This window comes from Anarhichas minor, unplaced genomic scaffold (genome assembly GCF_050575085.1).
Source record: "Anarhichas minor isolate MPS153535 unplaced genomic scaffold, ASM5057508v1 ptg000025l, whole genome shotgun sequence".
Lineage (NCBI taxonomy): Eukaryota > Metazoa > Chordata > Actinopteri > Perciformes > Anarhichadidae > Anarhichas > Anarhichas minor.
In genome coordinates this window covers 4,833,314-4,851,082 of record NW_027466471.1, presented here as the reverse complement: position 1 = coordinate 4,851,082, position 17,769 = coordinate 4,833,314, and the positions used below count along the sequence as shown (strand labels likewise).

At 45.0% G+C, this 17,769-nt stretch overlaps 1 protein-coding gene across 1 annotated transcript; it reads left to right on the top strand.

Moving 5' to 3' along the window:
• The first annotated feature begins 2,000 nt into the window (after positions 1-2,000).
• snx18a (sorting nexin 18a) lies at positions 2,001-15,270 on the top strand. Its single transcript, XM_076099015.1, has 2 exons — positions 2,001-4,167; positions 13,986-15,270. Exons 1-2 carry the CDS (start codon positions 2,658-2,660, stop codon positions 14,237-14,239), a joined length of 1,764 nt encoding a protein of 587 aa, XP_075955130.1. The 5' UTR covers positions 2,001-2,657; the 3' UTR covers positions 14,240-15,270.
• The last annotated feature ends 2,499 nt before the right edge of the window (positions 15,271-17,769 follow it).

Genomic DNA, 17,769 nt, shown 5'->3' with positions numbered 1-17,769 from the left:
CCTGACATCCAACCGACCGTCTGCATCAGTTGCATTCTTATCTTTAATTGCTGAACCAGATGGGGCTTCATACTGGCCTCAACTTTATAATATGGTACAATTCCACAGAGCTTTATGTAAAGTTTTTTTAATTTATTTTTTGCATTCTTCTAGAAGGATATGTTTTCTCGAAGAAGTTAGGATTGGCTGCTCAGTTTGTGAATAACAATATATGATGCCCAGTTAAACAACAGCAGCATAGCTGACTGCCTTTTCATACTTCAGTACACATTTGAGCCACAAAAGTGGGCATGGATCAGTAGTTCCCAACCAGAATGGAGCTACCACTGAGGACACTTGGGGTCATGTCCTCTCTATCTTTTCTCGGAATTTTGGTTGTTTTAGCAGCCTAATGGGCAGTTACATACAAAATCCTGGACATGGTGGGGTTTCATATGCTGATTCCATCAGAATAAATGGAATTAATTATTTTCCTGGCCAAAATTTTGTTCCAGAGAAATAGCATTTAGACATTGTGTGGGAGGAAAATTTGTATAATTTAAAGGAAATTGAATTAAATGGATAATGAAAAATCCATACAGGGGCCTCAGTATTTTTTAAATCTAAAAATTGCTGTGGCCCTGTGTGACCACGTTAGTTTAATTCTAATAAGTTCAGGGCTGTAGTTGTCATTGAGAACAAGATGTCTTCAATATTTTGGGAAATCTGAAAGGGTTAGCGCAAACATGTTAGTGGATGCGCACATGTTATTGGATGTGCACATGTTAGTGGATGCAAACATGTCAGTGGATGGGAACATGTTAGTGGATGCAAACATGTCAGTGGATGGGAATATGTTAGTGGATGCGCACATGTTAGTAGATGGTAACATGTCAGTGGATGGGAACATGTCAGTGGATGGGAACACGTTAGTGGATGGGAACACGTCAGTGGATGGGAACATAGTGGATGGGAACATGTTAGTGGATGGGAACATGTCAGTGGATGGGAACATGTTAGTGGATGGGAACATGCTAGTGGATGGGAACATGTTAGTGGATGGGAGCATGTCAGTGGATGGGAACATGTTAGTGGATGGGAACATGCTAGTGGATGGGAACATGTTAGTGGATGGGAGCATGTCAGTGGATGGGAACATGCATAACTGGCTAGCTCAATGCCACCGTAACCTATGGTTACAGCTGATAACGCCATACCAACCAACAGCGTAGAGCCCATCCTCCGGTTACCCCCTCAGGTAAATACTGTTAGATCTGCCAGCACATTTTCTGTAGTTTGCTAGCGACATCTCCATGTTGAGAGCCGTTGAGAGACAACAGAAATGCTCCCAATCTCAAACAAAGCACCTTTAAGTACAGTTTTGAAGTACCTGAGGTGCATTTTGGAGGCAATAATGTACTTTTTCACTGCGCTTTATTTATTTGATTGTTGATCACTTTAGTTACTAGCAGAATTTATACAAAATATAAATCAATTATTTATTATTATTATTATTATTATTATTATTATTATTATTATTATAGGTTAAACTACCCATTAGTAGACCTATATAAATACATTAAGTAGCTCCGCCTTCACATTCTGCAGCATTAAAGTGATGTACACATTCATGCATCAATAATTATAATCCAATTATAGAATACCTATATATTACTCTAAATTGGGCCATTCTGCATGATAGGTACGTCTACTTTTGGCACTTTTATCATGCTGTTGTACTTTCACTTGTAGCAGAGGCATCCTGCACTGTGCTCCACATGCAAGACTCATGACCACAGCATGTTTAAATCCTGGTTACAAGTTGTTAGCATTAGCAGCATGAAATGTAATGAGGCATTGCCCCCCCCCCCCCCCCCCCCTGTTATCTCCCTGCTCACAGATCAGAATCAGAATCTGCATGTATGCGTACGCATACATGGAATGTGTCTCCGGTTTCCACTCCGCTCTCAATGTACCTACATACAATACACTATTTTACAATAAACTAGGAAAAATAAGAATAAAAAATGGCAGCAAAAAAGTAGAACAGATGTAGGTATAAACATTTAACAGCTATATACTCTTATTAAAATGCGGCAAACGCTCCTCACAGGGTGGCGAGGCTCGTGTGGTATGTTTTTTTTATTTTTTGGGGGGTGAAGCACTCAACGCCACTGGAAAACTCGCAGCACTCGCCGCCGCTTGATTTGTGTTGTCTGGGTGGATTGCAGCATGTTGTAGCTCCACCCTCGATTATTCAGCCTGGTCGACGTGCGGGTTGCTGCGCAGCGCGTGAGATCAGAAGCGTCCGACTCGGCTCGGAGGGAGAGCAGCGGAGGAGCTCAGATTAGTGTTGTTGTAGCGGAAAATAAAATACCGTCGCTGCAGTTTCACACGCTGCGACCTCTGAAAAGCCCACCGCGGTTTCCTCTCATGTTTGACCGAGAGGAAGGAGGGATATAAACAGGGTTTGTGTACGTGTGTGTGTGTGTGTGTGTGTGTGTGTGTGTGTGTGTGTGTGTGTTCTCTCACTACGAGAAGTTTTGAACGCGGAGTTGTGAAGAGTCGTTTTCGGCTGGGCTGACCGAGCTGCCCGCTGCGCTTCCCTCCTGCCCCCGGCCGCCCAGCCGTAAGCTACCCGCCGCTGTCCTGCTCTTCCTCCAGCAGCGGCCGGAATCATGGCACTCAAAGCCCGGGCGCTGTACGACTTCAACTCGGAGAACCCCGGGGAGGTGTCGGTGAGGGAGAACGAGGTCCTGACTCTGTACAGCGAGCAGGACATCGACGGCTGGTTCGAGGGGTCGAACAGCCGAGGGGAGAGGGGGCTGTTCCCCGCGTCCTATGTGGAGGTCCTGCGGAACGACGTCGCCTCCGCGCTCAACAACAACAGCAGCGCCGGCGGCGGCACATCTGTGGACTCCCGGTACGCGAACGTCCCGCCGGGAGGTTTTGACGGCTCCAGCAAGCCTGAGAATAAAGTCGAGAACTTTTCCAAACCGCTTGCGCCCAGTTTTGCCGCTTTCTCGGCCCCCACGCAGCAGCAGCAGCCCACTTACCAGCAGCCCAGCCAGGGGAGCGACGATGACTGGGACGATGACTGGGACGACAGCTCGACCGTTGCAGACGAGCCGGGGACTGTGGGAGGAAGGTATCATGACTTTGAGGGCAACGGGCCGTCCACTTACAGGGTGTCAACATCCTCCATGTCGAGAGGTAACGCACAGCAAGCGAAAAGCTCCGCCACGGTCAGCAGGAACCTGAACCGGTTCTCGACCTTCGTGAAGTCCGGAGGGGAGGCGTTCGTGCTCGGGGAGGCTTCGGGCTTCGTGAAGGATGGGGACAAGATCTGCGTGGTGCTGGGCCAGCACGGCCCCGAGTGGCAGGAGAACCCGTACCCGTTCGCATGCACAATCGACGACCCCACCAAGCAGACCAAGTTCAAGGGCATGAAGAGCTACATCTCCTACAAGCTGACGCCCACGCACACGCAGACCCAGGTGAACCGGAGGTACAAGCACTTCGACTGGCTGTATGCGCGGCTGGTGGAGAAGTTCCCCGTCATCTCGGTGCCGCACATCCCGGAGAAGCAGGCCACGGGCCGCTTCGAGGAGGACTTCATCTCCAAGCGCAGGAAGGGCCTCACGTGGTGGATGAACCACATGACGAGCCACCCGGTGCTGGCGCGGTGTGACGTCTTCCAGCACTTCCTCAGCTGCAACAGCGCGGACGAGAAGGCCTGGAAGCAGGGCAAGAGGAAGGCGGAGAAGGACGAGATGGTCGGTGCCAACTTCTTCCTCACCATCAGCACCCCCGCGGCGCCACTCGACTTCCAGGAGGTCGAGAGCAAGATCGATGGGTTCAAGAGCTTCACCAAGCGGATGGACGACGGCGCGCTGCAGCTCAGCGCCACCGCCAACGAGTTCGCCCGCAAGCAGATCACCGGCTTCAGGAAGGAGTACCAGAAGGTGGGCCTGTCGTTCAAGGTGCTTGGCCAAGCCTTCGAAATGGACCAGCAGGCGTACTCCGCCGGGCTCAACCAGGCCATCTCATTCACCGGCGACGCGTACGAGGCCATCGGGGAGTATTTCGCCGAGCAGCCCAGCAAGGACCTCGACCCCATCATGGATTTGTTAGCTCTCTATCAAGGACACCTGGCGAACTACCCTGACATCATCCATGTGCAGAAAGGTATATCGGCAACACCGCCATACACGCGTTACACACCTCTGACTCACCGGTTTATTACTTTGTGTGTAAGGCTGCTTTCACTGACATCAGGACACTTCTATGTTTAGTTCAATTATTTTCCTAGAGTATAATTAAAGACTAATATTGTTGAAACATTACACTAAAGACAAGGTCAGTATAAACCCGTAACTTCACAAAGGTGTAAAGGATAAATCCAACTCAAATCCAAAACAACCCCCCCCCCCCCCCCCCAGCGCACACAATGATAACAAAAATAGTACACGTGGGATCATAAATCTGGACTCCAAACCTCACTTTCCACCACAGGTTTGGCTGAGGTTCAGTGTTTTCTTTAGGTGTGTTTGCTGGCCTGGAAAAGATAGACAAAGTGGCTTTTGAGTCAGTCTGTTTTTAATTGTTTTCAACAGCAAAGGAAGCTGTCAGGTTACAGGTGAAGCTTGTCGCACTTTGCAAAACAAATAGGCCGTGTTTGCATGCTGCTGCTGCCTCGGTTTGTTTCAGCCATGTGTTTGCTTTTCCATTACAGGGTGTCACATACACGGCATTAGTGCCCCGGAGACGGAGTGTCACACTCATTTGCAGCCAAATCCCTCATATAAGATTGTCCTCGTGTTTTGTTGTCAATATTGGACTAATATAGGCCGTCCTCCTACATGACCCTCACCACGGCGATTGTGCTCACTGTGTGCGGCAAAATGTTGAGGCACGGCATTGTAGCTGTGTTTGTGTTCAGAGGGAAGTTCTCTTACCACGCGTGGGAAATCTTCTGATGGGAAAAGAGAACGGGATAATGTAAAGGGAACTTGCTCCTCCCCAATGTGTAGGGTCGACCTGCCCCACTTTGTGAACAGTTACATGGGGCTTAGTGCTTCCGTTTGGTAGATCACATCTCTTTACAATCGCATGAAACCTACATCTTTACCATCACTGCCAACTGGAAATTGAGAAGCCTTTCTGAATCTGTGCCACGTGGGACACCGTACAGGAGACGGGGCTCAATATGCACAGAGGATGATGTGATCTAATGCCTCTCATTCCATGCTTTATGTTCAGATTATGCTCTGACTTGTATTTAAAACAAACTGGGCGATTATTCAATGTGATCACATCTGGAGGAAATCATATGTTGTGATACACATTTAAGGCCATTAAATCGATAATAACAAGCACATACTAACTCCTAATTTCCCAGAAAATCTGATGTGTAATTTTTTTTTGTTTTTACATCTCACTTTACATTATAGTAAATATATCGTCTTAATCAGAGTACTCTGTGTTTGTGTCAGTGTATCGCTGAAAATACTTTAAATAGTTACGTTAATTCTGGAGAAAATACTCCAGTTCTTATAGACTATTTGTTTATTGAATACCGTCATAGATATGGAGATATGCAATGACCCGTATATTACCAGGTACATGCGTCCTCGCCTGTCGACATCTGTTTATCACTTTGACCCCCCCCGCTTTTACAAACACTGGGACCATTCAGTCCACACCATAACAACACCGGGGAAACAGGACCGACTGTGTTTAGGCTGCAGTTGGGACACAAAAACTTCCCCAGTCAGCTCGAATCAAGTTTGCCACGTCAGGCCCCCCCCCCCCAACCACACACGCACATAGCCCAAATAAGGCGAACACGCAAACAGTCCGGTGTGACAACCCCAGCCCTGATGCCACAGATAATAAGGTCTGAAGGAGCCGCGTGGAGATGTTTATCTAGTCTTGTTTTTTTTTAGTGGACTGAGGATGTTTAGTTCCTCCGGTCCGGTTTAGTTTCTTTTTCTTTTTTGTGTGTGCATCCCCTTTTCCCCCTTAATCATTAAGCGAGTGAAGACTGAATTCTTAATTCATTTCTATTAAGGAAAAGTAAAAGATAAAAAATGGATGAAAACCACAAGCAGAATCTTTGTGTAACCTGCTATCTGATACCTCTGAACAGTTAAAGTGCACATTCAATATAATTTTTTGAAGTTCCCTCGTTCTGGACAGCTGAGTGGCTGCTTGCTACTCAAACTGCCTCCGTGTTTCCAGGGAGCGTTGTAGAAGGTACTTGACATTCACTCTCCAGTCTCATCTGGAATCACCCGGCACTTGACAACTGTTAACACAGCATGCAAAATGACTGTAATTAGTAAGAGTAGGTGTGTTTTTTTTTTCATAATCATTGTGTGAAGACAATACTTCTGTCTGCCCTTTTTTCCTTTCTATCTCTCGTATATTTAATAAAGCACTTCCTGTCCTGCCCGTCGCTCGCACTCGAGTACGTCTTTCCTGCTGAACCGTGTGGAGGAAACGTGCACGAGTGCTATTATTCTTCTGTTATGAGGTGAGCCTCGTGACATTTTTCTCCCGGTTTGACACCTGAAGGGAGGCTAGGCCACATCCTCTGTCGTAGACCAGAGACAGAAGTGGTCGCACGGAAACTCGTCGGGACCCGTGGGTCAGCCGGGACTCACCGGTGCCGTATTCTGGAGCGATAATCAAGATTTGAGGTCAGTGGGAAAGTCCGATGGCGACCGTAGCGGCTTTAAAAGTGCCGGCTCGAGAGCGTGGTCTCCTCCCTATTAAAGAGGTTATCTCTTGTGTTCATATCACTGTTGCTCTCTTTAGGAAGGAGCCTGTCAAAGCATGGCTCGTCGGCCTTCTCAACAACCCAATTCCATTTTTAGCCCCCTGATGTCTGTCTCGTTAGGGCCGCAGACAAGGTTTTATTCGTCCCATTGGAAATGACCAGTGAAACGGGAGCCGTCCCGCAGAGGGACGCCGGACATCACCGCATCGATCGCCACCTCCTCAGGGGCCGCCATTAGCCATTAGCGCGGGGCCCATGATATCGACATCATATCTGGTGTTGCTTTTTTAGAAACTTATCGAGCTTCACGTCTTTTATGTTTGTACATTTCTTTTATTGTTGTCCTAATGTGATGCTGCAGCTGTCAGATCAGGACAGGGTTTTGTTGTTTCTGCTCAGTTCAGGCTCTTGAGAAAGAGGAAGGGAGGACAGGGGGTTTCGTAAAAGCTTGCTGTTTACAATCCAAAGATAGAGTTCCCTTTGGCCGATTACCAGAGGAGCTGTACTTTTTTTTGTCTTATTTAGGGTCATTGAAGCTCAGGAGGGGGCCCTTGAAGATTTTAAGCATTCAAACGGATACATTGCGCTCTGAAAAAAGGTCCTCCTGTAGAGGGGAAATACATTTTGGTCTCTATTTGTCGAACGAATATTGAAATGCAACCAGTTCTTGTTCAAACATTTACTCAGAGCGATAATATTGATGTTGCCTGCAGTGTTTCTTAATAGAAAAAACAACAACATGTAGTTGACTTTAGACAAGGGCATGTTATCAGTTTAGCTGAAATAATAGAGCGCACCCACTTGCAAACAATGGTTTAGTTCAGTAGATAAAAACGCTCTGATATCAAGTATTCGTCGTCCTGATTAAGTAAAGTATTTCCAAGGAGGAACACGCATCGATCAACCTGCTAAGATAAAACGTCACCGTGAGCTGTGTTTCGTCTGATCTCATCACAATTCGATCAGATAAAACAATGGCCGGGGACTGATGCCCTGTCCACACTACTCCGTTTCTCCTTGGATGCAGATTTGTCAAATAGAAACGATCTCCGTCCACACGGGAGTTTCAGCATCATTCTCGAGTTGATCTGCGTCCACACGGCAGCCGGCGAAGGCTGACAGCACGTGACCATTAACTACACTGGGCATGCGCGTGACGGTGTAAACAGGAAGTGAATTGCTTGCTTAGTTAAAAAAAAAAAAAATACTCTGTCTCTCTCTCTCCAAATTTACTTTAACATCAACACTTACACATAAACGTTTACTAGATTATGGGTCCATCAATGTGGTCTCTCACTCGTTTCCTCCGTGTTGTTGATGTCTGTTCTCACTAGTAGCTCTGAACGTCATGTCCGCCTAGCTAGCTTCTAAGCTAATTTTAACATTACCGCCAATGGAGAAATGCTAACCGCGATTAGCATTACAGCGGTGCGGGTCTATCTATCTCTCTCACATCAAATTTACTTTAAAATCAACACTTACACGTAAACGTTTACTAGAATATGGGTCCATACATGTGGTCAACACACGTCTCTCACTCTATTCTGCTCTTCCTTCGTGCAGGAAAGCTTAGCAGATCGCTAACAGTAGATCCGTGAAATAAAGACCATGGAATCCATTGAAGAGTTTCAAGACTTCAGTGTGAATCTTTATTTGTAAAACTGTGGAAGCACAATATGAAATATGGCTTTACGAACTGTCCCTATACACATTACACGATTACAAAACAACAATCCATGATATAGCCAGCATGTAACATGTCCGCCTAGCTAGCTTCTAAGCTAATTTTAACATTACCGCCAATGGAGAAATGCTAACCGCGATTAGCATTTAATACAACACAAATGTTATACTAAACACGCGAATAGAATATATCCACGTACATATTTTCATGCTCCATAAATACATACTTACAGACTAAGGTCTCTCAAGGCTACCAAACGGAAGAAGTAAAACGTTAGAGCAGCGTGTCTTTCATTAGAATCTAAAAACAACGAGCTGCTCCATAGGGCTGATGCCGGTCACGCCGCTCGCTAATCACTCCAATAACAGCTGCTTCCTCCACAGAAATGCAGACTTTTACTGCATAGCTGCTGCTAGCTGTTGTGCTAAGCAGCAACGCTTGCAATTAGTTATCCATGTTGAAATGAATCGCTGGTAGCCCAGTTTGTTTTCTTCCGGGTACGGGTCATGTGATAGTGAGTGTGACGAATCAGGGACGGAGACGTCATGGTTGCCAAGAACCAATCCAGTAGCGAACACGGGTGTGGGCGTAATTTTTTCTAAGCACATCCGTATCCGACCGTCCACACGCAAACGCAACCCCGGAGTTCTCAAACACCTCCAACCTCGCCGGAGTTTTCAGATCCCTCCGTTTAGGGTGCTCCAAAACTCCGGCGTAGTGTGGCTGCTCAGTGTAAACGTAGCAAATACGGAGTAAAAACGGAGTAGTGTGGACATGGCCTTAGGGAAAGCACCGACGTCGTGATTTCCTGCTGAGTCGGCCGCCTCAGCCGACTCTCCTGTGCAAACGCTGCAGAGTCTGTCTGATGTGTTGTCACAGACCATTTAAATGTCCTCTGGGGGGGGGGGGGGGGGGGTTGCCTCCAGCTGTTCAGGTCACAGACATTGCGGTAGCTCAGTGTTGTGTAACTGGGGATTACGTAAGAGCTGAAGCCGCTGCCTACCAATGGAGTCCAGGAGGGCCGTGGGTGATGCTGGGATCTGTAGTATCTCCAATATATATTAACACAGAAGCATTATGTATCTCAAATACTGGCGGTGTCCAGTGTTTTTCTGCTCAGTCTCTCGGTGGCAGTAACCTGGGACCGCAAAGATGGCTGAAGCAGAAGCTGTGCAGGAAGACGTCAAGACGCAACACAACATTGCAGCTGTTGTGATGAAATGTGGTTTTCTTACTACAAAGTCCCCGCACTTCAGAACATCAAACAACAGACAGGAGTGTCAGTTCATAAACTCTGAATTTTGAAAAATGATAATGAAAAATTGACTAAACAGTTGATTAATGTGTAACTTTAGTTAAAGTGTAACACGGACACCCGCAGCAAACTGACTGGCAAATCACTGAGTGTCACAAGCCTCTACAGAAGACCTACATCAATAACCACAGCGCCATGAAAGAATTTAAAACACAACTTTTTAAGAAAAGCTATGACCTTCAAATCTGAAAATCTAATTTAAGACATTTAAATGATTTACCGTTTAAAAGAGACTGCGGGAGTAACAGTCGGTATTGTAGCCTACAAATCAACGAAATGGAAATGTAGCGTTGTTACGTCACGTTTCACAACACAAATACTACATAAAGTAAAAATGTATGAAAGCTAATGCTGCTTACGTTTCACCATATGACGGGGGGCAGAGACCCAGCTCTGCCGCCAACCACCAGTGTAACGTTAGTAAGAAAGCATGGTGGAGTTAACAAGCTAATGTTAGCTAGCTAACTAGTCAGCAGCTAAATGAGAAAGATAAAACAACTTTTACAAATTTCCCCCTGGGGATGAATAAAGTATATATCTATCTATCTATCTTAGTGCTTTATCCACACACTCTTGGCATTAACAGTGATTTACCAGATCTTGTAATGAGCTCAGAGCTTAATTTCAAATCCACAGAAAGGAGAGAACAAGTTTGTGCCGTGATTGTAATGCTACACAGTGGTTACTGAAAAGGTTAAATGAACAGATGCTGTGGAGAGACACGAGGTGGAGGGTCTGATAAGAGCGCGTTCAAATATTTTTATTTCAGAAATTGGATTAGTCCTAAACGGTCGACTCAATCTCAGAATTGGCCTTGAACAGATTATGGCTGATTTTAAACTGTAGACGGCTTTTTTGAGCCATTTTCAACCATGAAATGTCAATATTAACACCAGCATTGATGTGCTTCATCGAAGTATAGTCATATCATTTAGTTTAAGGCTTAGGGCTTAAGGGTTTAAGGCTGTGGCTAGCAGGGCCATCCTTCAATCAGAGGATCGGCGGTTCAATCTCCGGCTCCGCTAGTCGCATGTCGATGTGTCCTTGAGCAAGACATTTAACCCCAAAATTGTGTAGAAATGTGATAGAATCTGAATTGTAAGTCGCTTTGGATAAAAGCGTCTGCTAAATGACTGTAATGTAATGTAATGTGTGGTTACTCTTTAATTAAGAGATGATTCAGGAGATTGTTCGATAATGAAAAAGTCATGTATAGGCCCATTTGCAGCCCTGCTCCACAGACTCGGTGTCTTATTGGCGGTTCCGTCTTCGCAGCAGGCCCACAAAGATGACTCGCAGCAGCTGTGAAAATGATGCGTCTGTCTGTAACGGTTTGCTGACACCATGTTTTCTGACTGAACTCTTGACTTTTTCATAAAGTCTCCATGGTAACAACCATTCCTCCTTAGTCCATTAGCGGGCTTTTAAAAGGCAGGAAGCCAGAGACCTGTAAGGTAAACACCTTTGGGATTGGCATGTAAGTCTTTGGATCTCTCTCTCTCTCTCTCTCTCTCTCTCTCCTCCCCGTGTTATCTTTGCCTCTCTTTCTGTCATGTCCAATCTGCTGTGCATCAAAGGAATTTCCAAGATTTGGGTTAAACTGCAGCTGACGGAGCTACAGCCAGAAGGCAAACTGGGCAGACTTTGTGGGGGATGGGGCGAAAGGTGTGTCTTTTTTTTGGGGGGGGGGGGTTAACCTTTTTTTTTTTTTACTCTTTGTGCTGTAATATACAGTAAAGCCACACACACACACACAGTGAGAGAAAGGAAGCCGTTGTGCATTTCTGTGAACTCTTAAGGGTCAACAGAAGCCAAAAGAGTGCAGGGTTAGGTCAGTGAGAGTTCTGTTGTCTCAGATTTCAGGAAAAAAGCGGGCTGAATCAGACTTTCAACAGAGCGCCGGTGACTAATCTCACATAATGACGAGAAAATCCCATGATAGGTCAATACAGGAAGTTCTGCTGTATGCTTTGTTAAGGGCACAAATCACACCTTCACCTGCCGCCCTGAAGCCCTAAACGCTCGGAGACGACATTTATTCAGTGCCAAATGTTTTCAGTGGTGTTTTGAACAATTACAACAATGTCAGTGTTACCAATCTGTAACATCACACCTGCATACGGTAAATCTGAGTTAGTTCCTGTGTGTCAAAGTATCGGGTAAACAAATGTTTCTGCCACATTGACAAAGGCGACAAGGACAGAACAAGTTTCACGCAAAAAGAACATCTCAGGGCAACAGCTCTCAAATGTCGAAAATCACAACTTTACTAACGCGACTTCTGGCTTTACCACCTGCTTCTGCTTAGAATATCACACTCCGGCTGGGTTGGGAACTGTATAAGCACACATACGTCGGCATTCATGTCACACCCCTGAGGATCGTTTCTTTCTTTGACTCCAGCCGTGACATGCAAACATTGCTAAGTAGTTAGATCAGTCAGAAGGTCACAACCGGTTCGTTTCTCTTTCCTTTCAACTCAAAACTCAATACTCGTGACAGTTCTTCCCTGACTCGGTCAGAAAATTTCAGCAGTTTGAGTCATCCGTCATCTGCTCCTGGTGTTTTAAACCCTGCATTCTGCTCCCGTCAAAGCTTCTGTCTGCAAATTAGTAGGCTAATGTTTAGTTTTGGCACCATTATGGCCAAAAAGGTTTGTAAACCATCACGACTTCATCCTCTCATGCCACAATGTGACCACAGTGCCGACAGCAAGTAGCTCTTCTTCTTGGTAGAGGGGAAACTCAGAGGTGAAACTCTCAGTATGTACTGGATTGACTTGTCTTGCAAGTTATACTTTCTCACTATAACCTCGTCACGGTACATTTAAAATTAGTAACCAAATCGGTAACCACCAAATGACTGTGATGGGAAATATCAAGTAGTGGAAATTTAAAGAGTGTACATTTTTGTTAGCCGTGTTCAGATTAAATCATTTGACTTAGACACAAAAAGACAAAAGCCTTAATTTCTACAAATAAGTGTCAGCTGTAGGTTTTGTCAGCCTTAGCTAATATAGCTAGCTAAAGCTAAGCTAACTTAAGGAGGCATATTTTACACGTACTTTCTCTAAAACCATAGTTCCTAAATATAACTGCTCACAACAAGGTGAATTATCTTTAGAAACCGAGTCAATATATATTGAAAAAGACATTGCGGTTGAGTTTTTCTAAAGTATTTTTTGGCGCTTTGAGCACCGCAAGCCGAGTATCATCTAGTCCCATTATATTGCAGAGAAGGCCGATATCTCCAAAACTAGGCAACTCACACCAAAACAATCTAGATTGATAAATTGCGCTCCAGGTAAGGGGAAAAATATGTAGTTTTCATTTTGGGGTGAACTGTCCCTTTAAGCTTCATAGAAACATCGTCTCTGACTGACTTTTTAATGTTTCCATCTGACTTGTTTTAAAATGTGTATGCTCTTGGTGGCTACGTCCACGGTATCGTGGTAAACGACTGAGGCAAAAGCTGCATGTTCCAGGCAAAGAGTCATGTAGAAGACATGGAAATAAAGAAACAGCATTGTTCTTGTATAGCAGTATAAAACATGTAAGATCAGACTCTTATTTTATTCCAAGCAATCTGTGGATTGCTTTACTGTGACATCAGTATTGGAGAAGAGCTAAGTCTTAAGAATTAGACTTGCTCACATTTAGCGGGCAGTTACCCATATTCATATTACGGCCTTGAAATTGCCAACAATCATCTGTAGATGGTATCAAACTGCCAGCAAAATTCCCATAAATGGTTATTTAGAAAAGGCCTATGAAGTGACATAATGCAATAGATATTTTTAAGAGTCGGGCCCCCTCACAGTCCCTAACTACAGATGCAGACGTGGCTCCGGTTCTCAGGGAGTTTGGAACAAACTATTTTCAAACTATTTTCAGCCGCCTCCCTGAAGTTAAACATTCACTGTCAGGCTGTGCTCTTGCATCTTAATAGCAAATTATCTTGAGATGATTCATTTACTTTCCTGTTAAAAAAAGTCAGACGGCCTGTTTGATGAGTTAAATGTTTCTTTTTAAATGTAGCCTACTCGTGGGCTGACTTCCCACACTGGTAAAAATAGTATCTATGTGATTGAACATTGATTGATAAATAAATGGCGTGGGTGTTTTCCGTTAACGGAACATACACTCTCATGAAGCACTTACGACAACAAAATAAATCCTGATTATAGTTTTTGCCTCTGTCGTCTCCCAATCCCAAAAAAACAGGAGCCCTGACGAAGGTGAAAGAGAGCCAGAAGCACGTGGAGGAGGGAAAGATGGACCGGGCGCAGGCGGACGGCATCGACGAGCGCTGCAACATCATCTCCTGCGCCACGCTGGCCGAGATCCAGCACTTCCACCAGATCCGCGTGCGCGACTTCAAGGCACAGATGCAGCACTACTTGCAGCAGCAGATCGCCTTCTTCCAGAAAATCACCGGCAAGTTAGAGGAGGCCCTGCAGAAATACGACGACGCGTAACAGGGAGCGCTTCTTTCGTCCTCCTAAGACCTCGGCGATCGATGGATGGCCGTGCACCCGCCCCTCTGGCGGCCAGTGGAGTTTTTGGGCAAACAACCGCCAGTACCACATACTGGTGAAGTCAGGCCAACTTGTAACACAAAAAACAGATGTAATGAGAACCAATGGTGATGATGGTGCGCATCTTGGTCTGGCGGGTTTGGGGAATTAAATCCATTCAACGTTAAGAGCCTTGTATCTGCGTTTTTAACAGCCTTACAACACTGTTTTGGTTGTTTCTTTGAAACCGACTGCCAATCCAGGAGTAGCGCTTGCTCCAACACGCTGCCTTCTGGAAAAACACTCGAGCCCTTCCTGGTATCTCTCTCCGTGGACAAACAGGGACAAACTGTTTACAATCTCCCCCCCCCCCCCCCCCCCCTCCCTCCCGCGGAGCCGCCACCGCCACCACTGTCTCGCTGTGCCTTCTGATTACGTCACTCCGGTCATTTGTTTTTTACTAGTTACTAAAAAGCTTTATATACTGTAAATGTAGAAATATGTTCTATTTGTTTTTACAAAGCTACACATTTTGCAGGCTTAGAAGAAATAAAACAAAAAAGACCACTGTACTTTGTATGAGGGCTGTGTCTCCAAGTGGCCCCAGGATTGATTTTTAACACTCAAAGTGGACTAAATCAGGATCAAGAGAGGATTACCTGCTTTGACAATAGGAGCCCGTCGCCTTACATGGTGCACAGCCAGCACCGGTGCTTATTAAAGTGACGGGTACGATGGACACTCGCGGTGCCGGATACCTGAATTTGTGTCGACACAACGTGTTTTTTTTTCAGGCTTAGGTTTTGGGGTAGTGTTACAGAGGCAGGCTGTTATAACAATGCAGTCTTTTTAATAGCACACTTCTAGACAGCACTGCTGTTTGTTTGTTTTTAACCTTCGTGATGTTGGTTGCATCATGAAAAGATCAATATAATCAATATAATGTTCAATATAGAAGCAGAGAAAATAAATCCCTCCTTCACAGAAAGCTGTTGGCTTGGTCCTGTGTGTTTTGTGATGTACTCATATGTGATACCTCATGAGCCCGAATCCAGGTTTGTTTGCCTATTAACGGTCCTTCAAGGTGCCTCAGACACTCACACTACAGAATGTATGAACTGAGCGGCTCTGCAGGTTTCCTTGGCAGCGTCCCTGGAGGACCGGGGTTGTGCCGTGTCAGTGTTTCATGCTAAGCTCACGCTCTGTCGGCAGATCTGCTGACAGCGCGTGAGCCCGGCCAGCCATCTGGGACATCTGGCCGCTGTTAGAAGTGCCGGAGCATATGACAGCGAACACGTAGTCAACAGGAAAAGGTCAAAAAAAATATCTGGGTGAGTTTCTTTTTTCATTAGCCGTCATCTCCACCACCTCTAACCGAGATAACCATGATGCAGTCCAGTGCTTATTGGAGATAACACGCTCTCCTCGCGCACATGATCTGACTTGTTAGAAAGAGTATCACTGTGCACGTAGGGCTGCACAATTAATCGAATTTTAATCGCGATCACGATTTTGGCTGCCACGATTAAATGAGCATGATCGTCAGCGATATTGACTAAAATGCGTGCTCTGCTACATATCAAATCAAGCGCTTCCTCAACTAACAGTCAGCCGACCACCAGGGGGAGAACGAGATAGGAGGTGTCATGCGCGCACCCTGCAGACTCCGGTATTAGTAGAAGAGTAGAGAGACAGACAACAGAACAGAGAGCAGACGGTCACGGGTGTCGTGTGAAAGGTCAATCAAATGTCAGAAGCAGAAGGCGAGGAGCTAGCGGCTAGCCCCTCAAAGGATCATCGTCCGTTGTCTGGAAGTTTTTTGGATTTAGGCCAAGTGATGTTAACCAAGAACAAATCATATGCACAGAGTGCGTTAGAGTTGTTTGCGCCGCATAGCAATACAACTACCTTGTTCAGCCACCTGAAAAATCACCACAAACCACAGTACGACGAATGCATTAAGGCCAAAGCTAACGTTACCTCACTGAACCTCCGTCCATGTCCAACGTCAACCCAGAAAACCATAACAGCGACCCTGCATAGCGCCGCAGCGTATCCATCCACCTCCCAAAGACACGCTGAAATAACGGATGCAATCGCATTTCATTTGGCCAAAGACATGTGTCCAATAAATACTGTGAGCAACACACATATTTATTTTTAGTTAGCCCTTTATTTTGGGTAAAAATATTATTTATATTTTGCTTCAGGTGAATAAGAACCGTATAAGTTTTATTTTGATGTAAAGACGTGTACATTAGCTGGAATGTAGCACAACATGGAAGTGAAAGCAGTGCTCAGTTGATTTAATTTTGGGTAAAAAGTGTTGATACTATTTTATTTATATTTTGCTTCTACGAGATGCAAAGATTTGTACATTAGCCAGAATGTAGCACAACAATGGAAGTGGAAGCAGTGTTCTTGTTCATTTAAACGTGAAAGTGCAATAAAAAGATGTTGTCCCTAAAATTAATGAATAATCGTGATCGCAATATTGATCAAAATAATCGCGATTATGATTTTGGCCATAATCGTGCAGCCCTATGTGCATGTCAACAGTTCTGCTCTGTCCTCCAAACCAGAATACATAAAAACAATACAGTAATACTGATAGAAAACTGCATATTCTCCTTCCAAGGTATCTAATTGATGGCAAATATTTGTATAATAATGAAATAGAGTAAGATACTACTTACTAGTAGTTACTAGTTTACTTAGTACTGTGATAAAATGCCGTTCTCCAAAATATTACAGCTTCTTTATGTGTAGTTAATGAAGCCATTTCCGCAGGAAGAGCAGATGCCTTTTAATTCCAACAAGACTAAGAGCTACTTAAACTAAAGCTTCAAACCCCCGTGTTGGTGCCAAAGGGAAAGTCGTGTGATCATTAAAAGTCATTAGGATGCATCATCTGAGAACCATGAATAACGGCACAAACTTCGGGAAGGTTTAGAGATGTTTTACTGGGGTGGTGGCGCTGGATGGGAAGTCATTAGGATTCATCTTCTTGGCATCTGGAATGTAAGTTGTCAGGACATTTCACAAAAAAAAAAAAAAAATGTCAACATGCTGGTAATCTCCAACAAAGTCAGAAGTTTCACCCTCTGGGCATCACAAACGCCTGATAAAAATCCCATGGCAACCCATCTAATAGATGGCGAGATATTTCTGTATTTAAGCGGCGGACCGACCGACATACCGACATAGCCATCTGTAGAGCTACACCGCTAGCATAGATAATGATATCCTGTCATGTGGGAACTACATCCGGTTGGATCTTCATCTCCTCCTCTATTTTTCAATTTAAATCTTTGGTTTTTCCACTCTCTTCATAAACTCAACAAGATGCACACAGCCTCAGGCCTTCCGTTGATACTGCCAATGCCCGGGGAAATGGGTGCTCCTGTTTTCACATTCTTCCTCTTCCCCCCTACAAGCTTTGGTTGTTTTGAATTATCAATGTTAGGCATACATAGCTCAGAAAAAGAAAA